The 27,213-nt window shown below is 40.1% G+C and overlaps 2 protein-coding genes across 4 annotated transcripts in view; one reads left to right on the forward strand and one right to left on the reverse strand.

The window, feature by feature from the left end:
• WAC (WW domain containing adaptor with coiled-coil) overlaps window positions 1-13,132 on the reverse strand; it is a 57,826-nt gene extending 44,694 nt beyond the window's left edge. The window contains exons 1-3 of the mRNA XM_017820249.1: window positions 12,463-13,132; window positions 12,306-12,342; window positions 10,771-10,966 (exon numbers count right to left, since the gene is read on the reverse strand). Coding sequence (XP_017675738.1) covers window positions 10,771-10,966; window positions 12,306-12,342; window positions 12,463-12,503 — 274 coding nt within the window. The 5' untranslated portion in view covers window positions 12,504-13,132. The remainder of the gene's footprint in view (window positions 1-10,770; window positions 10,967-12,305; window positions 12,343-12,462) is intronic.
• Window positions 13,133-13,249: 117 nt separating this feature from the next.
• LOC108499910 (Sjoegren syndrome nuclear autoantigen 1 homolog) lies at window positions 13,250-17,999 on the forward strand. Of its 3 annotated transcripts, none has more exons than XM_017820250.1 (2): window positions 13,250-13,346; window positions 14,268-17,999. In XM_017820250.1, the coding sequence occupies exon 2, from the start codon at window positions 14,336-14,338 to the stop codon at window positions 14,678-14,680; it is 345 nt and encodes a 114-aa protein (XP_017675739.1). In that variant the 5' UTR covers window positions 13,250-13,346; window positions 14,268-14,335; the 3' UTR covers window positions 14,681-17,999. The 3 variants fall into 3 exon arrangements, with proteins under 3 accessions (XP_017675739.1, XP_017675740.1, XP_017675741.1); XM_017820251.1 differs by having other exon boundaries at window positions 13,270-13,342; XM_017820252.1 differs by lacking the exon at window positions 13,250-13,346 and adding an exon at window positions 13,360-13,378.
• The last annotated feature ends 9,214 nt before the right edge of the window (window positions 18,000-27,213 follow it).

Here is a 27,213-nt window from a genome sequence, read left to right on the forward strand (position 1 = left end):
ACCATAACCTAGTCACCACAAACTGTAGTTTTATTAAAGTCAGGGGTTATGCAAAACAATTTCTGCTTACAAAGGAGAAAAAAAAAGCAGTGGCCTTAACACAGTTCGGAGACTACTTCTCCTTTTCTGTATATCCACAGCACCAAATTAGTACTCCCACTCAAAAGCTCCAAACAATTAAGCAAGATATGACAACTTAATCTCCCTGACAAAATCCTCTGAGCGAAAACAAGATTAAGTAAGAACAAGGCCATGCTGTTTAGCAACTCTCAATTTTCTTTCAGTGTTTTGAGTAGAGCTTCTCGAAGACAAAGAACTTTAAGGAGAAGACTCTGTGAATGCAATACTGCTTACAAATGAACTTTAAATGCAAGTTTCCATTACTCAGTTTAAAATAAGGAAGATCAAGCTGCAGGCTTTTATGACACAGGTAGTGCTATGCAGTGACAAATGCTTGCAACCTTCGTCCCATCTTAAAAGTTTCTTCATCTCAGTTGAGCACGCTCCACTCAGTATCAGCAATTCAACAAGTACATGGTGTTGTAGAAATCTAAAAAAGGGAGTCTCTCTTACAAAACATTACTGCAATCCTGCAAAAAGATTAGTCACAGACATAAGTAACACACGTAAATCCTTAATAAAAGGGCTGTGGCAGAATGAATGTCTAAGCGTGTTAAAAAATAGGCAAGAGCAAAAAAAGGCAGCGTGTATGTCCCTTCTTAAATGTGTCTTAAAAATAGTACCTAAGTCAGATTATCTCAAATTCGTATCTCAAGATCAAATACAATAGAAGAACCAACCTACACTTCAATACCAGATCATTCCTTAAGTGCTATTAACATTTATCATATGAAGAGAACTTTGCTTTTCTTCTAAGACTACGCAATGTCCATGTCTCAATAAAACAGAAAAAGTACCACTTCACCTAAAATCTGAATATTGACTGATCTGCTCATACAGAATTCTGGAATATTTCTGTTTTCAGCATGATTTTTTTTTCCCCTGGACATGTTATTTCTTCACCATAAATGTGCAAGCTAACTAGAAAATATTTACCATTAAAAGCAGCAATTGCTCAATAAACTTTTAGATAACCTGAGAAATGACTAGGCTTAGACACACTACATTTTCAGTTCCGGACATGCTATGCCACCTATGTATTTATTACAGTATAGATATATAACAAGTATAAGGATTTTAATTTCCTGCTTATTTAATTTTCCACTGGGAATTGTTTTTGAAGAGACACTCGTAACACTCAAAAAATGAAAATAAAAAAAAAAACAAAACAAACAACAAAGCAAATCACTTTCTGTCGCGTAGAAGTTTATCATTAAAATAAAGTAACACTGGCCCAGATCTCAGAGTGTAAGTGGAGCCAGCAAGGATTGACCTAAGAATTAATATATTTAGTGTTGTGGTTTTAATAAAACGGATTCATAGCCTTATTTCAGGCTGGCCCATCTCAGCTTAACAAAGCTTAGCTCAGCTTAACAAAGGTATTGTGCAACACAGCTTTCCAGTATCTAAAGCACAATAGGTGACAACACAATTTATTCCTCTTCCCATTAAGTAATTCTTAAATATATACATAAAATTCAACTGGTCTTTCCTGGAATTTCATTACTACAGGACAATATGCCTCTTCACAAAAGCTAAAGTTATGTTTACAAACTCAAAATCTATTTTACAATTGTTTGATTGCCTAAGTGTCTCATTTTATTTCCCTAGTTAAGTAAACACTCTCAAAAGGACTATACAAAAACTGGAATCGTTACTGTAGGCAGTGTTTTGCCAGTAGAAAGAGGTGAATTTTACACCTCTTGAAGAAGATCATATTATTCTTGTATTAAAGCAAGAAGAAATAGCATTCTTTCAAAAGAAACGAGGGGTTTTAAAAATTAAATCTGTTAATCTGTCAGCAGGTGTCTGAATGAGGAAACTACTCAAATGACTTCCCCAGACAAGATCTGAACTCCCGCCAACTTCACTCAAGAGCAACAGCTGACATGAACACACCAGCATCCAGAAGAATATAATTATGTGGAATAACAGCAGAAAATAGGAAAAGTACATTACCTAACTTGTATTGCAGAGTTAATGCACAAATGCATGTTATTTATTACATGTCTTAATAAATAAAATTTCTTGGTTGTTTTTCCATGTTTGGGAGTGAATAGGTATGTTTGAAACATAAGAAATGAGATAAGCAGGACAGATCGTAATTTTTCTGGTTTTGCTACTGATAAATAAGAATAATTGATAACTGCTGCTCTCACAAACTCAGTGACAAATCTGCCTAGAAAAGCACTGAGGAAGACTGTTGCTTTGGAGGACATAAAACTAATATTTAGGAAATCCAGGAAACCAAGAGAGAGGAACTAGTCTGTGTAACTGGAATGGAGCTGTAAATCTGCTTCTTAAAAATCTTTTCAGAAAGCCTGACATGCCTAAATATATATAGCAGGTCAGAGAAATTAGTCAACATGTATCATAAAAATAATGATAAAACTTTAGACAAAAAAAAAGACCTGAAGATTTCTGCTGCCCCTCAGACACGTGGAATTTAGCTCATTTAGCTCTGAAAACTAATTGTTCATATTTCTCGCTGCCTTTTCTTTGTCATGAAGCACTTGAATACTGTATTACATCTCTTTTTTTGAGTGATGACAGGAGGATATTAGCATTTTTATCATACCTCTGCTGTAGAAACAAAACAAGTTATGTTTTAAAATTGGGACAGAAAAAATTATGACACTGAACTCTGACATACTGTTCCTTTGCAAGGCTCCTCTGTAGCAGTAGTCACAGTAAGGAACAGATGATTATCCCAAAGCACTACAGGGCCTAATCAGATGTCTTCAGGCCCCTTGTTTTCCATTAATTTCCAGCACAAAGTAACATTGCTGCATTCATTGAAACCTAAGTCAAGGCCACACAAGCTGAACGGACAGATCTTAACCCATCTGACAGAAAGAATGAAGTCTCTTGTCAGTCACCTGCTCAAAAATTTATCTCCTTTGCCAACGACTTGGAGGACAGACTTTCCAACTGGATATACGAAGCAGGGACCTCATCAATGTCTATAAGTATCTGAGTGAAGAGTGTCCAGAGGATGGAGCCAGGACCTTCTCAGTAGTGCTGGGCAATAGAACAAGAGGTAATGGGCAGAAACTGATGCACAGGAAGGTCCCCCTGAACGTGAGGAAGAACTTCTTCACTGTGCAGCGACTGCACACTGGAATAGGTTGCTCAGAGATGATGTGGAGTCTCCCTCACTGGAGATATTCATCTGGACAAAATCCTGTGCCATATGCTCTAGGATGACCCTTCTTGAACAGGGAGGTTGGACCAGACAACCCACTGCGGTCACTTCCAACCTGACCCATTCTGTGGTAATTTTTGAATACCATTCCACAAGTCTACTTCCAATCAGCAGGGAAACACAATTTGTGCCTTAAAATATGCATCTCGCTTCACAAGCTCGAAAGTAAGGAGAAAAAGGAAACACTGCCCAAGAGAAAAGGAGGGATGCAAAACTATGTAGGAGAATTCCTGGCTATTTCACTGTTTGTTTTCTTTTTTTGCTGTTGAACGTCTGAGAAAAAAAATTCCACTATAGGAAAATAAGTGAAAATCAGATTCAAGAGATGTCTTTGAATAACTTAGGAAGTGTTTAAAATTTACAGGCTCAGCAATTTATTTTAGAAGCTTACACTTCAAAAATTGATGCAATTTTGTTCCCTATATATTCATTGCCACAGACTTTCCACTTATTACAGATTAATGAATTTCAAAATACTGTTTTACAAAGCAACACTTCCCACAAAAATGTCAATAAATAAAAATTTTAGCCTACGATACAATTCTGAGATGACTCCCTGTACATATAAATGCAGGCAGAAAGCTCTGATTTCAGGAAAAGGATAAAACATTAAGGAAAAAATTTGGTAAGCCACAAGTGCTCTGGTTAATATTCTTTAATAGGCTAAAGTATTGAAGAGATACAGGTTCATGTCAAAATCTAGACATGAATTCCCTGTATGATTAGGCTTGTGCCATCAATGGAAAACCACACCATTTTAGTAGGAAAACAAACCTGCACGTGTAAAACAAGAAAAGCAGCACAGAAATAAATAGCATCCTTATACTACTGGCCATATCATTGGGATAAAGCAGCAGCTAGAGGACTTACATGCCGTATTGTTAAAAGCTAGGAAATCTGTTAAAGGTCTTTAAGAAAGAAAACAGAACCTTCTAATACTGACATTACAGCAGAGAACACCTGCAGTCAAGTGTAAGAAAGTCTGATGACCCCTTCACAATTCAAGAGAAAACATTAAGTATCAATCTTACTCTAAATGTAAAGAAATGCTTCTCTCTTTTAAGTGCTACATTTAAGTCCAGAAAGGGTTTATTTTTATAGTACCACAAACTCATGACAAAACATAAGCATTAGTGCTGAGAGCTACCTTTCATTGCCAGTACAATTTTTTTTTACTGAAGAACTACATAAGGAACGATGTCTCTGTACATCAAGACATTTTTCTTCTGGAAGTGCCAATAAAATTGCACAAAAGCCTGACTTGGTAAACAAATGCAGTTAACATTGGAAGTTGGGTGCCATTAAATTACTATTTTCCACAGCAAAGTTATTACAGCATCACCTCCTCTCTCAGCCAAAAGAGAGGCAGAGCTTTCTCTTCCAAGTTCTGCATAGCTTTGATGATACTTGGCTTACTCAATACTTTATATTGAATAGATAGAAATGGCTGGGAAAACAAATGTAAACTGTCAGTAAACAGTATTTCTCTTAGCAAGCAGCCATGTCCCAAACTGTGGTCAAGGAATTAATTGTAATTCGGGGACCATTAGAGAATACAGAGCAAACCCAGTAAAAAAAGCTACTTTACAAGTATCTATCTTTACTACAGCCTAGAAGCAGGCAGCTCATCAGAAACTTACAGGTTTCATTACTTCTTTTTGCCTTCAGAACAGCACCCAAAAAGTACAAGTTTAGTAAGCTGTATATTCCATTTCTGTGAAGTCAGAGGCAAGGAACATACACTAAGAAAGCATGATGCTAAGTAGAAATCATTCCCTTATGATTAGTTTATGTACCAAAGACAAGCAAATTTACCAAATCTTGTATATAGACACTATTTTCCCCTTTCCAAACCATAAAATAACCCTACACATGAAAGCTTAACATGTCTAACAGGTAGACTGACATGAACATATTACACTTACAATCCAAGAATTGAGTTTATGAGTTCTTTAAGATACGTATTTGCTTAAACAGAACAATTAGAAATGGAAACCTTCAGAGGACCTATTTCCAGATCTGAATTTTATACATTCACAAGGAAAAGAACATAAAAACAGTAACTTACAATTCTCAATATCAAAGTCCTAATAGCAATAGATTTGGGGAAGCAGCTGCATCAACAGGTGACAAACAAACAGCACTGCTTATTAACATTTGATGCAGCTTCCATTTCAGATCAAGTCTCCCACTAATACATCTTTACTCTAGCAACCTACACCAGATACTTGAACTTCATCAAGAGAAACAGAGGACTCCATCCACTTAAACGCATAAAGACTTAGCATTTAATACCATCATATTAATATCAGAATTCTTACCTAATACCAGTAGGGGTTTATATCTTCCATTCTGTGCCATTTAAAAACAAGCTTTGCAGCTTCTTTTCAAAAGCAATTTTGAATATTAACATTCTAAACTTCTAAATTTAAAAAGTACACACACAAGTCACATACTTTTCAGTTTCTATTCTATTAAAGATCCTCACAACAGACTAACACAAAAAAAATGGTTATACAACCAATCAAGCAAAAACTCACTTCAGAAATATCACCAAATATACTGAGTAAATGGAAAGCTACATTCTATCTAAAACTTTTAAACTCTGAAAGCAAATTTAAAATTAAACCACCATCTGAACATACTAGTAAGACTTGAAAGGAAGCTTTTATCAACATCAGAAAACAAAAACCTACTTTTCACAATTTTTTCTTTTAATCCAGAGAAAAGCTTCTAAAATGTGAATGGTCCTGGAAGCAATTCCATTTCTCTTAAAAAACAAACCTACCACCAAACCTCACCTCCTTTAGAGCCATCCTAACACCCAACACTCATGGAAGAGGGAAGTGAATCACTACTTCTACACTTGGGTGTTAGGGAGTGTTCAAAGCAGATGAGAGAGCTTACTCTCCTTTGTGATTAGACTTCTCTCATCCCACCTTTGACTGTACAGTTACAGTGAGGAAACAGTTTTTGCAGTAATGAATAATTACTTTACCAGCAGTTAACCCTAACTACATATATAGACTCTATTCCAGCTTCTTCCCTCAACTCTTCACTACATTTCATTACTCTGACTTGCCTCTTTCCACCTACCCTGCAATTTCCTCTTTACAATGCAGGCAGCTTCCATGCTCTTGTACCTGCCCTAACATCCCATTTATTTCTGACTGCTGGTCAATGATCACACGGATTTAATAAGGAGTTAACCTCCTGTCCTCCTCTACTGACAGATTTCTAACACAGGAACCTAACACAGCTCTCTGTTTAGGGCTGTTTGCTGTCACTTTTCCTATGAGGACTCTGAACTCCTTCAGGAATCACTAAAAACAAAGCAAGCCAACACTTCACGAAAGAAGCTCCCATCACTACTTCAATAAAAATAGGAACTCATTATTTAAAGTATTCCATTCAGTCTCTAACAGCAGTAGGATGTTTAATCTTAGAAGTGTATTATAGTCATTAACAGTGGTCACTGACAGTATTCTTAACTGCCAATTTAAAAAAAAAAAACCACATTAAAAAACACATTCACAAAGCTTCAGTTATACTTTGGAATTTAAGTATCACAAGTTATAAGCAAATTTCATTAAAGTAGCCTACCCAGCACAACAGCACACAGTCCAGCAAAGATTTCATGCTATGTACGTTAACGCTCTCCGCTTATTATTTTAAACAATTCAGTAAGATCATGGCATGAAACCAACAAAGTTTTAAAGTCTCTTAAACATAAATGTAGTGAAACACAGTATTTTCTTCACAATAAGAAACAATTGAGTACAGGTAGTTTAACTGTACTAACCTTTTTTGCTTCACGTTCTACTCTGTCTTAGTGGGTCATTCCGCTCCGTACATTTAATTACAAAAAGATATCCTTTTCCCTTTTTTTACCAAAGGTTGTATCTTGCATTTTCACTCCTAAATAATATATATATATATACACACCTCCCTTACAGTACTTTCAAAGCCACTCTACTATATGGCCTCTTTGTTTTCTTTCCTGTACACCAGTATCTCCCCATTTATGTATATAAAAAGAACTGCAACGGTCATCCATGCTCTCAGTTTATCCATCTTCAAGCATGAGAACCCTCAAATCTTTGTATTTCCCTTTTTCTTTAATGGAAACATTTCTTCCACATCTACACAGCCCTTCGTAGTCCTATTCCCCACAAACAATGCTGGCTTTAAGTCCCTATTTGTTACTGTTAAGAAACTTCACACTTGAGTTGGTCTCATGAGACCCCCTAATCTCTTCAAACCCCACACTTGCCTATAGCAGCTGATCTATAAATAGGAGATGCACTGAGGGGGGGAGCTGTTCATTATGTTTTAAACACTTGAATACAATGTGCCCACGCACAAGGACCTGAAAGCAAGAACAAAGTTAAGGCAGATTTTTGATATGCTGGATGTACAAGTATTCTTAGAAAACCAGGGATGTGACAAAAACTTGCAAGTACTTCACTGTGTTTAGGCCAAGATAAACCTGGAAGTCTCTCTCCAGAGAATGCCTCTGCATGCAGTCTCTTTCCACAGAAACCATGCAGTAAGCAACTTTGAAACATGCTTTGTTTGCACTGTATCAGTATGGAGGGCTTATCCATAACACGTTTTAAAACTTTAACTGAATTTCTTACTATGGATTACAGTTCTACAAACACATAAGTTTCTGCCATGAGTATTTAAAAAATAAGCTGTAACAACAAATACCTTTATACAGGTACCAAAGATATTAATAACTCAAAAATGGCAGAACCACCTCCTGTTAATTTTCAATCAATTTAATTATAGTTCTTATATTTAAAATGTGTACACTTCAATCTTTAAATGACACTTAGCCGGTTGTCTTTACCACAGAAAAGTGAACCAGTCATGACTAAATCAGCATGTTACACCTGTGAACCTTCCTGTTTCACTTCAGAGCAAAAATTACTAACAGATATAGAGAAATGCTCTCTTATCATTGACTTGAGCGGGGAGATCAGGTAAATTGGCTTTATGTTCAGTATTAGTACTGCAGATTTCTGTCCTATTTTGTTTTCTGAGGTATGAGAGAAAATGAGATTGTTTGGGACTATAATGCAGTTTTGGGAAATAAATACTAGAGTTGTTTCAATGAGGTTTGTTTTTTTTAATTCAGCTAGATCATAAGGCAGTAACATCTTTGTAGTAGTTTCAAATCAAGCACCACTGGTTTTAAAATAATGCATGGCAATTGCAAAAAATAAAGACCACACAACTTTTTTCTTTCCCTCAGAATGTAAAAAGAAAACAAGCTAGAATACTACAGTAGCATCAAAGCAAATCAGTACTCTTCAGTCATATTAGAGCTTAGATTAGCACTTTAAAATTTTAGCACTTTAGTATTTTTTTTTCCCCTGTATGTCTGTAATTGCAAAACTAAGTGAATACTATAGCAATAACAGCACTTCAGTGTAATTCAATAGACAGAGAACATGGTAAATTATTTTGTCTTTTGCATATTAGCAATATGCAAATGTTCATTATAGCATTTCACTTACATTGTAACACCTACCTTCAATTCACACTGACAGAAATATTCAGTAAATCAAAGACAAACTGATATCCTGCTGCCCACATCTCCTCAGCTTTGTTTCACCATGTACAATATACAGGATTTAGTGCAACTTTGATGTTTGGAATATATTTTACAAAGGTGAAAGTGCATCCAAGCTAATCTTACTAACAACACACAAAAAATATTACTTATTTCCATTGAATAGTACAAACGTTCAACTTTGAAAATTAGTAATTTCCCTCAGACTGTTGAACACTACTTCCTTCTTCCAGTCTGTTAACACATGATGTGCAAACGACTGCTTTCAGATCAGAATAAATGAAACTTTCCCCTGTGTTAGCAGCCAGGAGAAGGTACAGGGGGATAGTTTTCCTTCCATTAACAAAATTACAAATAATTCATTTTCCTTCATCCTTACTGTGCACATCCATGCTCCAGATCATTCCCCAACTATTAAATCCAGCTGGACTCAGTAAGAACTTCAGAATGTCTATCTTAAAAACAATCCCAATACACAAATAAGCAAATACACTCCCCACATAGAGCCTCATCCTCCAGATGTTTTCATATATGCATAACTCCACTAAAAGTAGCTCAGTTGAAGCAGAAAAAAATTACTGACTGTAGCAAAACTAAGCAGAATTGCAAAAGTATGTAGGATGAATATCTCTGGACAGGTGAACAGGAAATAAAAGAGGACACCTCTGTAACCCAAAAAGTAGCACAGAATAGCAGCCTGTGGGCATTGCACATGCATTTAGTACTGAGATTACACTTTCAATTATGATGAGATATAATGAAAACGAGTGTACTAACAAAAGATACATGTTTTTATAATCCATCTACACACTTCTATGACATTATGAGTGGTCTATAGAGCCTCTGCACTAAGCCAAAGAAGGAAAACAAATAGGAATTGTAAGAACAATTGAGTATCATAAACACATTTGTGGTGTGGAACTCCTATTTTCTAAAAGGTACTTGAAAGTATTTCCTTTATTTTATTATAACTATTATATCAGGTGAAACTAGTGCCGCTACAAGTGTATCTGTATATCACAATTTGTTAGCTTTATACAAAAAAAAAAGCACTGATTTAAAGCTGCAAGTTCTGTACTTGAAGACTCCACTTTATAATTTGATAGAGAAACCAAATGCCGAAACAGAGAACACTTTTCCAAATTCAAACAGTAACCACAATTTTCTAAACTACAACTGTTTGTTACCTTAATACTATTTACTACATGGAAAACCCTACTCTTTCCTTTTTCTACAAAGTGGGGATATAAAGCAGTATCAGTTAAAAAATACTGGGGCTATGACTACTGTCTTGTAATCCTGTAAAAACACAGAAGGAAGACTTGACTGTGAACATACTTCTTCCAGCTTCTGTCAAGAAAGGCTCTAGTATGTGCTACCTTTGATTATCATCTTCTGATTTTATTTAGAGTTCTATAAAGCAGCTAAGCATAAAGAAGCTCTTTTTCATTTCTGATGGACTTTAGTCTATGAAACATGTACGTACACAATATAGCACCACAATACACCAAGTTATTAAAAAAGTATCCAAAACAGCCTATGTTTATTGCTAGTGAAAAATCCAGAAAATTATTTCATGTTATTAAATGTTGCAGTATGTCTAAAGTAAATGAGACATACCACTTTTAAAAGAAAGTTTATTTAATCTTTGGGGTTGTAAGGAAAACTACCATACCTGTAAAAATCAGAAAATTAATAGGTTTTACAATGCCTAAATGAAGCCCTTTGACTTCACTGCAGTCTTCCAAGCACAGCACAAGGCACATTTAGAGTAAGACTCATCACCTGAGTGATAAGGGCTAAATTTCAGTATTAATGAGAAATTAGTAATTGTTTAAATAAAGGTTTGTTAAAGGTAACTCACCACCATCCCTCTCTCTAACTCTGTGAGTATGTACACTTTTTGCTTTACTGTGCCCTGTGTTGTCACCATATTTGTTTTCAGGGCTGTCAGAGCGTCGCAGCATTTTATTTGGCGGTGAAGGATCTGTGGTGTCTCGCATCTTGTCATGACGGTGATCACCACCACTGGGGTGACTCTTGGATGAGTACTTAAGAGCCTGCAACAAATCACAAGAAAACAGACATTTACATTAGATATGAAGTTTCTGGACTGATGTTAAAATGTTATTTCTAAATTTTACATCTCTTTCAAAAACTTTTAAAAGTTAATTAATTTTCATCTCCTATTTAAAAAAAAAATCAGCATTAGTCTTTCTAATTTTAATTACCTACAATAAAGCAACAAGTTCTGTAATTAGAACTCAAACCATTTTCTCCCACTATCATATCCAACATAACACTTGCTGTTACGAAAAACCTAGTTTCTGTGTCTTTTCACTGATGGACTACACACTTTCAACAGTACACAGTTCTTCCGCACTTTTGGGAGAAGCATAAGTCTCCACTTCGTATTATGCACACGAACTGGAAGTTGTCAAGATCACTTTACCTTGCACTTCTGTGACCTTTTTTCAATACTTTCAACACTCTCAACATATGTAATTAAAAAAAAAATAATTCTGGAGGGCAAAAACATACAATGTAATGACTCATTTTTAAGTATTTACCAAAAATTACATGTTCTGCCTCACTTTGACCTGCTTGGTTTTGCAGTGTGAGCTCCTGAATGGCCAAGTGTTTACATTTACATGAGCTGTCACTGACAGCTGCCTTGGACTGCTATATTGCACTTCACAGCCACACAAATACACAGAAATACAACGAAACAGGTCAATTCTGGGCCTAAGGAGAGAAGTATCACAACATACAGCTCTCCACAGACTCACACACCTACAACTGTTTTTTCAGTGGACACAGCAAAGAAATAAGAGTATCCACCATACAGAAATTGAGGTTATTGTCAGAAGCCCGAATATTTTATGGCTTCTGAACATGCCCAGCAGCTGGCAACTGCAGAAATTAAGCCTTACTGGCAACCCCAAGTTGTTCAGGGTCTAAACCCATGCCCTGCTCAGGTTACAGCCCACAGCAGCAGTTTTAGGGAGAAGAAAGGACTTTGGGCAGGGGGCCTAGGGGGGGGCAAGAACAAGACACCTTTTGTTTTTAGAAAGAAAACACTCACCTCCCCCTGGTTCTCCGCTCCGCCGCGGGTGACCCCGGCCCGCTCCCCCGCCCCTCGCACCTCCCCGGCTCCCAGGCCCGGGCCCCGCACGGCTCGCACTAGGCCGCTGTTGCTCGCCCCGGCCCCACAGGCCTGTGCCGAGCGCCGGGATCCCGTTCCCCGCTCCGCGGCCGCCTCCCCGCCCCACGGCCCCGGGAGCACCTCCGGGAGCCGGGCAGGGCCGGCCGCGGCACCGCGGCCTAAGACGGCCGCCGGAGCCTCCGCCGGAGTAGCTCCCCTCCGCCCCCCTGCTCCTCCTCCCGGCCCCGCGGTACCTGGTAGGGCTGCGAGTCCCCCCTGCGGTCGTGACAGCTGAGGAGAGAGCGAGAGAAAGAGAGAGGCGTTAGCGAGCGCCCGTTACCGGCCCCGCGGCCGGGCAGAACATGGCGGAGGGGGGGGGGCGGCCCCGCGGGGCCGGGGGGGGGGATTTACCCATCACTGAGTCTCTGCTGTTTCCTCGCATACATTACCATCAATGCCCGGCCTGTGTGTGTGAGGGTGAGGGGACCAGGAGGGCACGGCCACGGCCGGGCCACAGGCGCCGAGGGGGGAGGCGGGGGCGGCAGCGCTCCGGGGGCAGGGACGGGGGGAGGGGGCGGCTCGGGCAGCTCGGCTGGAGCGGCGCTCACGGGCCCATCGCCTCGAGAGGGGAGACGCCGGCAGCTCGGCCCCGCGCGCGCTGAGACACACCGGGAGCACCGGGAGCACCGACTCGGCCGCCGCCTCCCCCCGCCGCGCCCGCCGCCGCCGCTGCTCCAACTACATCCGGGGAACTCGGGCGACGCCGCGCTCGGTCAACGTCGGCTCTTTCCGGCTCTTTCCGACGCGCTCCGTCCCCTCTGTCCCCTTTGCTCTCGGGCGACTCTGCCTTCGGCAAACATCGGCTGCGTCCGCCGAGCTCGACGCCCCTCAGTCCCTCCCTTCGGCAAACATCGGCTTCGTCCGCCGAGCCCGACGCCCCTCAGTCCCTCCCTTCGGCAAACATCGGCTTCGTCCGCCGAGCCCGACGCCCCTCAGTCCCTCCCTTCGGCAAACATCGGTTCCTTCCGTAAAGCTCGTCCCTCCCTCCCCCGCCTGCTTCGGGCCCCTCTCCCGAGCGCTACCTGTCTTCGGAAAACATCGGGTATTTCCGGAGAGGCACTTCCGCACGGCCGGTCAGGGCGGCGCCGCGCTCGGAAGCGCTCGGGTATTTCCGTGACCCCTCGCGGGCCGACGCGGCCGTTGGCGGGCGCGCGGGGCCGGCGGCCGCGAGGGACCGGGTCCGCGGCGGCAGAGCCGTCACCTCGGTGGGGAGGAATCGCGATCCCGCCAGGCAGGTGGGAGCAAAAGTGGGGAATTGTAGGGGGAGGTAGGCAGGCACGGGAAGGTCTCCTCTTATCTACCCCCTCCTCCTCTTCCGCCTGGGGGCTCGGTGCACAGGCAGGAGCCATTTTGTGCGCGGCGTGTGTTCGGCGGGGCAGCGCTGGGCGGCGAGGAGGGTGTTAAAATGTCCCTGGGGCCGCGCGGGTCGGGCCCTGGGCCTGAGGGTGTCCCGGGGGACAGCGGGTGAAGGGCTCGTCCTGGCCCTAGCTCAGCATTCCGGGTCGTCCCGGTGTGTTCGGGGGTCCCCGGGCCCTCTGTTGTGCCGGGATGGTTCTCTGTTGCTAGCGGTGCTCGCTGAGCCCCTCCCGGGACGAGGTGGTGCCGGGAGACAGGACGAGGAGCGATGGCCATAAATTAAAACATAAGTTTCTTGTCAATATGAGGAACTTCTTAACGTTGAGGGTGGTAAAGGACTGGGACAGGCTGCTCATGGAAGGCATGGAGTGTCCCTCTCTGGAGACATTCCAAACCCACCCGAACGTATTCCTGTGTCACCTGCTCCAGGTGACCCTGCCTTGGCAGGGGGATTGGACTAGGTGATCTCCAGAGGTCCTTTCAAACCCTGACAGTTCTGTGATTCTGTGATTCTTGGTCATTTCTGACCACACCCTCGAAGTATGTGGTACAAAGCATCATCTATTCAGAGTCGTATTAAGATATTATAGGAGCCAAAAATTTTCAGTAAAGGTATAAGTGCAAATGCCAAATTTTGTCCTATTCCCTTGTTGAAAAGGGAAGAGATGTGGCACATCTCGGAACGAGCATGTTAACCTTAAACAGAGCATCTTGTCCCGTGGCTCTGAGCTGTTGCAGCATTATTCATGGTAACACTGAGAGATTTTTTTTTCCTGTTTTTGTTGTATTTTTCCTATTAGAGTGCAGAAGGCCGTTGCCGAGCAGGGACTTCAGGGAGCGGTGGCAGAGCTCAGGGAGGGAGTTCAGGATGACTCAGCAGGGAGCCGTTCTTCAGGGTTACAATAATGAACTAGTGAAATGCATTGAAGACTTATGTATGCAAAGAGAAGAGCTGAACAAACAAATCCAGCAAGCAGAAGAAGAAAGGAATAAACTCCAGCATGAAATTCAAGTCCTGAGTGAACAGCTGGAGCGTGTATGTGAAAACCTGGCCCAGAAGGTGGCTTCACGGAATGAGCTTGATAAAATTCTTGCTGAAACTGAAGCTGCTTACATGAAGATTTTGGATAGTTCTAGAACTTTACTTAATGTCCTGAAGAAGGAAGTGGGAAGCTTAAGGCATTCACCAGATCTGAAACCCAATGTAACGTGAAACAGTCAAATGTTTGGACTCTACAGTGCTAAAATTCCACTGGGTGAGAACTGTGGTTAGCCACGGAACCTTACAGCAACAGTATAAGCGGAAAGGGATTTTCTTCCAGCCTTTCTGTATGTTTTATTACTATTACTTTTAAATGCACTAGAAAATAGATTAAATAAAGTTGCTGTTTTGCTTTAAAAAATCTAGTTACTTAAACACTACAAAATTGTATTTCAAAGAGGTAGTTGAGGCAGATAAGAAACTGTCAGTTTTGACATGGTAGCGCTTCAAGACTCCCGAAGACAGCAAAAAAAAAAGTCATGTTTTATTAGTTGGCTTCAGATGGCTACTGGTAGATTCCTGTTAGAGAACTAGTGGATGCAAGTAGATGAGATACTACTTCTTTTTGCTTTACAAATGGTTAGGCTTTACTGTTGAACCAAGTAGAAATTAACTATTTAGCTTTCTCTAGGAGCTTGGAGTTCTGTCTGATGCATGCACAAAGACAGCCTTTCTTTACTATCATCTCCTATCTGGAATAATGGAGGGACAAGGTGAGAAAACATGACTAATGCAGAGCATGGAGGCTTAAACTGTAAGACTGTATGTGATTCATGCATCTTCTGAAGCTGTTCTCAAAAGCTTTGTTTAGGAAGGAGATGTGCTGTAGTGGAAGACAGGTTTGGTGCAAGTGCACATGCCTCCAAATGCAGGGCACAGCAACAGAGGCAGCTACACTATATAAACCTGGACCAATAACTCATGGGTAAGGAAAAGGTGACTATTTCAATGGTGACTAGAAGTCCTGAAAAAGTTACTGGAGTTCAGTTAAAATACAGAGATAAATACAAGGCCAAAGAAGACAATCCTGGCTAAAAGCCAGTAATAGAATTTCTGGAAACCCTTTTAGTGCCTTTTAGCTCTATACTGATGTATTAAATAATTTTAATAAGGTTGTAAAGAATAGTGAACATCCTGGAATGGTGAGAAATAAATACAAATGAAAGATGAAAATGAGAAGTGGTTTGCATCTTGTCAGGCATTCTCACAGATGACATTAAAGTAGAACTTAGTTTAGAGATCAGGGAGGACAGCAAGGCAGAAATCTTGATTTAATCCTGTTTTCTGTTCCTGGTGAACCTCTCTGTAGTTATGTGCTTGTACATACACATGCATTTTGTCCTGCACATTTTCTGTTATAGAGGTAACTTTTTAAGTTGTAGTCAAATCTTCATTCAATACCAATTAACTAAATTGAAAGAAGTGCAATTGTGATCTCCTTACTTGATAATAGTGTGTCTCTCAGGTGCAAATAGAGAGGACAGTGTAGGTGTGAATAGTTTAATAGCTCTTCACAGATCATAGGAAACAAATTTTATGTTCTGGTTGCCATGCTACATCAGGGATTAGTGTACCAAGCTAATCACAGTTTACTTGTATGGCATTTCCACTGGCTTTCCTCGGGTAATGCTGAGGTGATAAAATTAGATAATCTCAGGGCTACTGCTGCTGTTGCAGTACCACAGCATTCAGGACCCCCTTGTTTGTGTTACACAAAAATTTTGCTATGTTTAGTAGCAAAAAAGTGACTGGCTGTTTTATTTGACTGGCTGTTTTATGACATTGTCTTCCCTTAGAATGGGAGTAGTAACTGATTTACAACAAAAGAGGAAGAATCAGGAAAAAGTATTAACAAAAGAGCAGGAACTGTCAGTTGCATGTGTAAACTGCTGCTTCTTACTATCTGCAAGGTAACTCAAAATTGTCTGTGAAAAAGAATTTGTGTCATGGAAAACTCATAGAGAACAGCATAGCTAATTTCTTATATTAATCTCACACAATAATTACAGGTTTCTTTGCCTTAGAATAGTCATAAATAATGCCTCTTGTTCTACTGAGGCTGTTAAAACTAAAGTTTTAAGAGAAGCCTTTTGAGTCTTTAAAGAAGTTTACTCACAGCCATTATTACATGTAATTGTAGCTATTACAATGTCAAAACTAAAATACTGGAGATGCTTGAATTTTTTGTTACAAAGCAAGGGGAAAATGTAACTGCTGGCTAGTAATATAACTGCTGGGGCTTCCCAAAATTCAAATAAAATGTTGAAATATTGTTAGAATTCCATTCAGTGATCCCAATCTGTAAAATTTCATTTAAAATCAAACTTAAAAATGAGGAGAAATAACATATATCTCTAGGGCTTGCCTATTTGTAGAATAACTAGTGTTATGTGACAGTCATTGCACACATGCAGAGCTGTTACTCAAAAATAGAACTTACCATTATATTCTGTATTGACCCAAATGAACTTACTATATTCTTTTATTGAAGTGGTAAACCTTTTTCACAGCTTTTTCAGGTAGTATAAATCTTGACAGAAATAGCTTTTGTTAAACAGCTTCAATTTGTTCAGAACAGGAGACCCGTGAACTCAATTGGTACATTGTATTGCTAGAAGAGAAGTGATAATGTGCAGCTGCAAGCTACTCTGTAGGGCTGGCCTGTAACAGGAAGTTTACCTGAAAGAAGGTAAATTGTAAGCTTAAAAGCATCATACTTATTCCTGACTTAAGTTTTGTGTTGAATATATGTGACTCTCTGAGTTAGATTTGATGCTTTACTTGAGTGCTTACAGTCTAGGAGCCTTAATGACAAAAGCTGGGCTCCCAGATTGAAGTGCCTAATCTAAAGGGCTGTGTTGGGTGTCTTCTATCTTACTGGATATGTGAGGAGATGCAGTTTTTGAAACTCCTACCTGTGCTTCATTCAAAGATCTAGTGAAATGCATCTAGAGCACCGTTCTAAAGCCCTGCATTTATGTGGAGGCACCTCTGCCTGGTTTCCAAGTAACAACATAACTGGATATGATGATTCCCAGCTTTTATACCAATGCTTCAATGTATCCAGCACTTAATAACTCTAGTGATCAACAGGTTTGTCAAAATATTTGACTGTTGACTCCTTCCAAGTAAACTAAGTTTATTCGGTATGATAGATTTTAGTTATCAAAGAAACTGCTTGTGGGTGGTATGTTGAAGTAATTTTGTGTGTGGAAGTGATTATAGGAGCCACTGGATGAAATGCTCCAGCAGCCATTCCATAACTGTCCAATCCATATCTGTCTCTTTTTGTTGGTGCTTGCCCTGCAGTTCAGGTACCTGCCCACATGCAGTTTCTGCTAATCACCTTACAGAAATGGAGATTAATGGACTGGAGTTGGCCCTAATTTTTAGGGTAGAGAAGAAAAAGAAAGTATGGATGTGGAATTGTGGTTTGGAAAGACTGGAGCATGAGGGGGTGTAATAAAAAGACTGATGGAGTTTCTCCTAATTTGTCTGCTTTAAGTGTGCTTGTACTGAGCTACTGCCTCCAGTTTTTGCTACCCAATGAATCAAATTTTAGAAATCATCCGAAGTTCATCTGAAATCCGGCCCTCTCCCCTTCCTTTAAGCCCACTGACAAGTCAGCAACAGAGGCAGTCTACGTTTTGCTTTCTCTTTCTGCCTTTTACTTCTTTCTGGCCACATCAACTTGCATGCCCAGCTGCACAGTGGCCAGTTCCAGCAGGAAGCTGTGGAATCTGAGCCTCCCGTTTGCTGGGTAAGTGTACTGCCAGGCTCACACAGGATACAGTGCTATTGTTTCTTGCCCTGGTTGCTCTGCTATGAGCAGTCATCATTGAGCTACTTGGGTTTTGTAAAGAACCCTAAATCCTGTCTGTATTAGATGTACTCTATGTGTGTGTGAGACTGATCTTAGAGAATTTTGTTAGAGAGGTGGCAGTTTTTTGGGTCTTAACTGACTGACTGCAAGAGATTTGTTTCCTTGGACTGTGAATTCTTCAGACTAGGAAGACTAGGCATCTTTGAATACCCAAAGTTGTCTATTCAAACAATGAATCTTAACTCAGATGTCTGGGTATTGGTTTGCTGTTTCAGAACTGAGTATCTCAATTCCATCCAGCTCGTGTGGTGTGTGTCCTGCTCCAAATGGATTAAGTGGATTAAGCTAAATTAGAACAAGATACTTGTAATTAGGGAACAGGAACATTCAGAAGATTGTTAGCAAAAGCATGAAATGTCTACAGTTAACTCATATAGATGAGTCTTATGCAGAAGATCAATATCTATTACTCCTCTGATTTTGCTTGTTAGGAGAAATTTGAATGAGAAGATGCAGCTTGTGTCAGTTGCCTTAAATCTGAGTAGATCCCAGGCTCCTGCTTTTTTATGCAAGAAGACAAAACAGTTCATTTATTTATTTTCCTTCTATTCACTAGTGAGTGAAGTATCAATAGATGCTTTAATATTGATTTGTTTGTGTGTATTGGTGGAGTTTTCCTAAAATCAGAGTGCTTTTTTAGCTTTATTTTTAATGTATGTGTGTGTTTTTAAGTACAGATGTAAATATTTTCTTTTTTTTCTCTTGGGGGAAGGACAGACTAGCCTTCGGTTTAGTTTGTGCACCAATTGCTTTGTCCGTGTCTGTTACATTACTGGCGGGGAGTCAGGTAACGTGGCTGCTTCTTGGGTGTCTGTTCCATGTCTTTTTTTAAACTGGGAGTGGTTTTTTTTCGTTCTTTGTCCCTTAACTGCTTGTAAATCTCTTTAATTTGTTGCCCTGGAGTAGTCCTTGATTGTTGTCTTCCTCAGTTGGCTTGCAGATGAAGTTTTGTTCACTGTTTAGCTGTAAAACCCATCTACTTGCATGTTTCTAATGAAACATGGAGAGGTTCAGGTTTGCAGAAAAGGGAGCTATATCTTATTAGGTCATTCATGGCTTTAGCCTGTGGGATTTATGTGAAAAGTGGTTCAGTGCTGTAGTTTGATTACACAAAAATATGGTGTTAGTAGAAGTGAGACTAGTAGAACACTTCTATTTTGTAATGATTTCAAAAGTAGTTTCGTGAGATCTTGTGGGGTGGTTTTTCTGTCTATTAGTGCAAGACTGTAGATATGCTGCAGTAACTACTACAGAAAATTAGTAAATTTTATTACAAACTTGGATATCCTACTTAGCAGCAGCATTGAAAATAATGGTGTAAAATCTTAGCATTTTGATTGTAGCAGGCCTATTGTTTGCTACATGATTCGAAGCTGGTAATTGTAAGTATGCTTAATTTGAACGTCATAAATGGGAAAATCTAACTTTAGGAATAGGATTCATCTGAATTAGATAGCACCTGTAGACAGAGATCATGTTCAGGAAAAGGCATTTGAAAAAAGTCCTGTCAGATCGTGATTCCTCTGATTGTGATGGGAGCTTCAGGTTCTCTCACACCTCACTTCAGGGCCTGTGAAGTTCCATGGAGTGGCTTCTCCTCTCTGCTCACCACCACTTGTGTGTAGAGTACGTGTTCTTGGCCCTGAAGGAGTTAGGGTTGAGTGTTCTCGTTTATTATCTTTTATGACGTAGACACACAGCTTCCTGGCCAGCCCAAATCAAGACCACAGGACTGTTAGGTAGAGACTATAAAACAAAGTAAGAAGGAGGGTGAACAAGTTTTAACACTTACTTGGAAAAATGTTTAAGATTATGATACCTAATAGACTGGTCACAGAGCATTTTAAAGTTAAATCTTCATAGGTGTTATTTTTTGAGCTTCATATGCATAGATTCTCTTGCTTCAGTGAGAGCTCCTGTAATGCACTTGATTAATTTCCATTGATTTCTAGTATATGGGAACACTTCTAGAAAATTATTTACATCATAGTCCATGACAGATCTGTAACTTAATTTTTTTTAAAAACCACTTCATAACATTGATTTAGTTGAACTTAGTAAAAAAATACCATATTTCTTTCCTAAAGGCTTTCTCATCTCCCTACCTGTATTCAGAAATAGATCAAAGTATTATCTGTAGTATTCTTTTTTGTTGTTATGGTTATTAACAAGTTGATACAACTTGGAAACCCATTCTGATCGGGTATGTCTGTCAGTTCCAGACACAAAATCCTTTTCATATTCTGCAAGCTTAAATATTTTTAAAGCCTCTTTTTCCTTATACAGTAAGAACACTTTGAGTTGAAATCAGCATGACTGTTAGACTCATGCAGTTAATGTTTTTTTAATATAGTTAGTATTCGGGGCTGAATTATACTCTGTCAGGTGTTTGAAAACAACAGTAATTCTTCATATGCTTATGCAGCTGTTCAGTAACAAATCCTGTTAGACATTTGTGTTGCTTGTTACTTGATAGTAAATGGAATTAATTGCTGTAACTGATGAACCCAGGGTACTTTTTATTAAATAGTGGTCCTTCTTCAAGTATTGTTGCTAGCATGAAGGGAATGGATGCTTCTTCCCAGGGGGATGTGGGGCAAAAGAGGAGCTGCCTTTTTAGTAGAGGCCACCCATCTGTGGAAAGAGAGGAGCATCTTTGTTAGCCTGGTTTGTGGTCAAGTGATGTGAGACGATTCAAACAAACTGCTTAGAAAGGTCATAGTTTACTGTTGCAAGGTGCACTGAAGCAAGCTGGAAGAAAGAAAACCCAGTCTGTGCTGTCAGTCCCAAGGAATGCGATACCTGATCACAACCAGGTTATCTTTAAATGCCGGAGCTCAGGAACAGCCGGAAGCAGTGTAGCTGCTGCAGTACTGGGCTCAGCGAGGGATGTTTTGCCCTGCCCAAAAGCAGTTGACCATGTGGGACACATGAAATCTGGTATACTCCAGAGTCACTGGACTTGTTAGAAAAGCATAACCTCTTCCTGTTACTGAACTCAGGGAATTCTGTGTTTTAGTGACATGCAATATGAGATGTGACTCCATGAGAAGAATATTTATTTAAAATCCTGTTCCCTTTAGTGGTTTTTCTCCGAAGCCAAAAGTATTGCTTTAGATTCAACTTGTTCAAATACCTATGACCAAAAATACAGATGCCCAAGTTCCACTAAATCCCACAAACCTGTAAATGGTTTGTATTCACCATGTAGTACACCAAGATCCTGGTCAAATGCAGTTTAATCCTTCAGTCAAGTTGCAAATTTAGTGGCTCCCTTAGTAGCTGAAATGATTTGCAAGACGTGTTGCTTGCTCAGTTTGGAATGCACTTTCGGTTTTTTGTTTGTTTGTTTTTTAATGAAGTATTCCATTGAGGCATCCCCTGGCACTCTACCATACACATTCATGTTGAGCATGTGAATATGTTTTCTTTGGGAATGTTAGAGGGAAACTACCTGTACAGCAGCAATTTAACTGAAACAGGATTTGGTTTTATGCCATCAATTTGATTCTAACAGTGTTTTAAAATGATGCGTATATAATATAAATATATATATTTATATAGGATATAAACAAATGCTTCCTATGAACAGATCACAGAGTACCCTACAGAGAATGTTAATATCTTTATCCCCCTTGATAGACAGGGACAAGCAGTAGTAATCTGCCCCAAATCAGGGACAGATCTGGGAATGGAGGCTTTGCTTTTTCAGCCTCAACTGAATGCTGTGACTTGGACTGCTTCCCTGGGATTCATGTCCTGATTGGTATTTTGTCATAAACCAATGGGATTATGCATTCCCAACCTGTGTGTTAGGGGAAGAGATGGCTATAACTGATTAGATGCGTACTTTTTTGCTATTACTCACTCCACATTGCATACAGCATTATGATGTTGTTTAAGTGTTACTCCTTTCTCCATGGGTGCACCCTGCATGACAAAGTATCCCAGCTCCAGAGTGGCCATTCTCACTTTCCAGATCTGCTCTCTCCAAGCCCCTTCTCATAAGTGTTTGGGACCTGAGTGTAGGAGGTGGGTCAGAGGAACAGAAAGAACTTTTAATGATAGTTGTTAATTAATTACATTTCACAAGCCTAACCTTTTTCAGATAGCCTGTCTTTATAGACCCTGCTGTTTTATTAGGCTTCTTATTACCTTATGTAAGACCACCAGGTTTTCTAAGACATGGAGACTCCTTGGTGTCTAAATATAGTGGGATGTCTGAATTCTAGTCCATCTATAACAGCAGACAGATCACATAACAGCAAGAGGGTGTCAGGCAACTATATGCCACCACAGCTGGTTTTGGGTTAATTGAATTGAAGTAGCATGGCAAGTGAGGAACTCCAGTTATCTGGATGGATGGGGCTCTCCTATAGTGAAAAGAAGCTGGCTGTATGAATTCAAACTAAAAACTACTTTATTGTGGGAGAGGTGACACCTGACAGCAGTATTTTATTTCACGTATCACAGTAAAATACATTTAGATTAAAATGTGTACATAAATATACGAAGCATTTTAATAAGTATAGAGAGTTCTTGGTAAAAAGCTCCTTAATGTTTCAGTACTGCCTGCCATTAGAAAAGAGAATTTAAACAGGCTGGACATTGCCAACTTGCATAAGATTGTGTACCCTCTGCTTTCAGTAGCCTCCACAGTCTTGCAATTACATAAGTCATCATTTGTAGCCCCATCCTCATCTTCCTCCTGCAACTATTTGCCTCTGTTTCTTAGCCCCGTACTTACTATGTTTTTAGTTATCCCAACCTGCTGACCAGAAACACAGTGCTCTTTCGACATGTGGCGGGTCAGAAACACTTTCAGTATCTTCATATTGTCCAGATATGTTCTGCCACACTTGGGGAAGTTGTTTGCAAAGATAAACAGATTTCATTCAGCTTGAAAGTGGCCCAAAAGTTATGTTTGGACTGTGTGAGAATACTGTATTGTAGAGAAACAACAGACACCTGATCTGAGGCGAGTTTCATCCTATGAAAAACCCATCCTAAAAAGACTTGTAAGTTGAAGTGATGGAGGGAATGTCATGTTCCTGATATGCTGTGGAAACTAAAGAAGAGAAATTTATTTTGTTTGTCAATGAGAATATTTTTGTTCCAGGGAACACGGACTTTGCTTATAGTCTTCTGCAGATAAGGAAGGTCTATATGGGATACTGTTCAGAGTGACATGAGTTTGTTCCAGAAACATTCGCTCTGTATTTGAGAAAAGATTATAACTTGAAACTAAAAAGTGGAAAAGGAATATGATGCTGGACATTGCAGATAATGATCTCATTGAGGAAGCCATTATAGGTCAGCTATGTCGTCTTCAAAGTTCTGAGTTTGACCTATATTGCAAAATAATTAATGTGCTGAGACAGTGGAGTGTGCTCACTGTAAGGCTGCTTTTAAAAAGTTATGTCAAGACATTGTAGGGATTCAGCAATGTACTCTGCAATCCTGCTCTATTTTATGAACCAATGTATTCCCCAGTAAGGTGCTCTAGAGATAAACATTGCAGATGCCTTCGAGTGCAGAGATGAAGGAGAGGCAATTAAAAGTCTGCATGCTGTGAAATCTCTGGGTACTAACAGTGTCTGCACAGATCTTTAAAATGTTTTAAGGAACATTTGGTTTTCCTACTGTCTGAGATGACTGAATGCAAACAGTTTTTGAAGGAGGACAGTAGCTCAGTTATTTTCACACTGGCTAAAGTCCTGCTGGTTTGCATAAAGGTTTCTGTTTTTATTTTCTGATAGCAAAGTCTTGGTGACAAACTGGCTCCTCCATATCAGACAAATTCTGTTTTCTTTTATTAGAGTGCATTGTTTCATCTCTGATAAAGAGCAGACTTCTGATAATGTTGTCAAACAATCCTGAGCAGGGCAGTACTGGTCTCCATCAAAGAGGAGGAAAAGGACAAAATTGCTGGCAATGGTCTGAATCGAGTGGGGTTGCTTGCAAGAGTAGCAAGTGGAGAGGGGGTTTTTTTGTTTTTTGTTTTTTTTTTTTTAAATCATTCCCTCCTACATCATTACTGGGCTGAGTAGGAAAAGAATTTTCCTCCTCTTTAAAGGTATGGAGAATAATAAATGGGATCATTTGCTGCAAGAAAAGCCAATTCCACATGGGAGGCAGCTAAAGCTACCCCATGGGAGCCTTATTTTTTCCTCCAGAAAAATTTTCATAGTGCAAATTCTAAAAGCCAGGAGCCCTTGAAGGGAAAGGAGAAACAACAAAATGCTGTGTTTGCTTGTTGTTGCAGACCAGTTAGTCTTTCAGTAACTCCACTCCTATGTGCAGTTTCTTGGTTGGAAGTACTGCTTGTCAAAAACATGAATTTTTGGTGTGAGACCTGTTAGTCAAAAATTCTCTTTTTTTTATTTTAGATAGGCTTAGTAAAGCAGTACAAATTGTTGCTTATATAGGTATGAAATTTGTCTATAACTGTTAGTTAAAAGACCTTTTCACTGGCTTGGTATGCCATGTATTATTACACTACCTGTTATCCCACTGGTGTAGCTAGAGTGAAGCTTGGTTCTCAGACATTAAGATGACCTTTTAACTTAGATTAACTGATACATATTTTATAGTTTCAGGTGTTGGCAAAGTCAGAAGCAATCAGAGAAGTGTAACGTGACTTTTGTGGACTTAAACTTCCCATATTGCCTTACATGAACATTATTCTTTTAAATAACTTCTGCATTTGGTTCTTTGGTGGGACAGCACACCCAAATATTTTAAAGAGGTAGCAAAAATCATAGAATCATTTAGATTGGAAAGAACCTCCAAGATTATCATGCCCAACCATTAACCCAGCACTGCCAAGTCCACCCCTAAACCATGTTCCCAGGAGCCACATCTACACATCTTTTAAATACCTGTAGGGTGGGTGACTTAACCACTTCCCTGGGCAGGCCATTCTAATGCCTGACCACCCTTTGAGTGAAGAAAGTTTTTTGTAATACCTAACCTAAACATCCCCTGGCACAACTTGAGGCTGTTGCTTCTTTCCCTGTCATTTGTCACTTGGGAGAAAAGACTGACCCCCCCCTTGCTACACCCTCCTGTAAGACTTTGTAGAGAGCAATTAGGTCTCTCCTGAGCCTCCTTTTCTCCAGGCTGAACACCCCCATCTCCTTCAGCTGCTCCTCATCAGACTTGTGCTCCCCACCCTTCCCCATCTTTGCTGCCCTTCTCTGAACACACTCCAGCACCTCAATGTCTTTCTTGTAGAGAGGGGACAAGAACTGAACACAGGATTCAAGGGCATTTGCCTTGGCTAACAGTACATTTCCTGAATAATCTCATCCAGGAGAGATTTCACGTGTGGTACTGGTTTAGAGCCTGGATGCTCAGAGCACAGCCCAGCCTGCATTTCTCAAGCCCACCATTCCCACGACACAGTTGGTTTTGAAAGGACTATGGAACAAGGGTGCATCTTGTGGGTGCTGGGAGGTAGCAGGTGATGAAATAAATGAAGATAATGTCCACCATACCAAAATGCTCCAGGTAGGGTCATCTTGAAAGCGCTTGGGAGGATTGGGGGGACTGTTCTCTGTTTCTACTCTGTGTGAAATGTAACTGAAATAAATATACGTGTGTGGGTGGCTGTGTTGCTTGAGCAACTTGATGCTACACTGGGATTGTTACATCAGGAAGTTATGATGTAATTTGTAGTTAAAATAATCTCATTAGCAAGAGCACAAAGCCCCTAAAACTAAGCACAGTAGTGCAGTATTGCTGGACTTTGAAGTGTAAACTTCAGCCGTGGCCTTTATGGGAGCAAAAAAAGTAACAAAACTAACTTTAAAATTCTGGAATGAGTTTTGAGATAATACTAAGAATTAGTAAGTGCCATGGATTTTATACTACAAGGCTCACTGAAAGTTTATGGGTCTTGTGCTCTACTTGCTGTTGCTCTGGATTTTAATATTCACAATTCTTGGTGCGTTTCTCAATAGCCTGGCTCTTGAAGTCAAGGTATTTTCTTTGTCCTCCTTCCCCCACCCTTTGAAGTTACTTTTCTGTTTCTTGTAAGGAAAAGGCTGAAAACACAAAAGCAAGTAAAAAGGCTCAAAAATGGAAATATAAATAATTCTAGGTCTTTTTCACGACTTAACAACAGTCTCACACTTTGTGCCTGCCCTCACGTGTCTTTTTCAATGCCAGAAGCTGGTCATACTGAAAATTTCACACCATGTTACACTTCAGTCAAGTCAGGTGCAATTATGATGGCTTTAAGAAAGGCACTTGTAATCCGTGGCTGTAGGTGCTGTAGGATAGAACTTGCTTTCTCTGTGTGTATATTTAAATTCCTCTCTTGCTGTCTTTACCAACTTCACCCAGCTTTCTGTAGTCACCATGTGTTAGTCAGAACTGTCAGAGAAAGCTCCTTCTAGTCCAGCCCCAGCATGATCTGCAGGGGTCATGGAGCAAGGTCTGGTTTGGAGACTGAGTTCTGGAGCTTCCAGGCCAGCAGAAGCTGGAAGCCCCATGGGATGGCAGGGCAGGGAGGGCTACCAGCTCCTGGGAGAGAGTGCATGCAGCAGCAGTACATGGCTTGTCTTTGCCAGGAGGAGTATCAGCCTGGCGTGATGCTTCCCAGAATCAGGAACAGTAGAGGAGCAAGCAATTTCAGGGCTGAAAGAGGGTCTAGGGGGTCTTCTAACATCACAATATATTTAGCTCCTGCAAATTAATACGGGAAAGGTGAATGGGAAGATGACTGAACCAGAAGGGTTTTGTAGTACTGACAGAGCTTTGGAGTCTGAAAGACCAAAAATATGATCACACCATCTAGCTGGAGACTGAAGATGGG

This window comes from Lepidothrix coronata, unplaced genomic scaffold, assembly GCF_001604755.1.
Source record: "Lepidothrix coronata isolate B3197 unplaced genomic scaffold, Lepidothrix_coronata-1.0 Scaffold80, whole genome shotgun sequence".
Lineage (NCBI taxonomy): Eukaryota > Metazoa > Chordata > Aves > Passeriformes > Pipridae > Lepidothrix > Lepidothrix coronata.

Coding starts and splice junctions, on each gene's coding strand:
- LOC108499910 (XM_017820250.1), top strand. CDS start 14,336: ATGACTCAGCAGGGAGCCGTTCTTCAGGGTTACAATAATGAACTAGTG.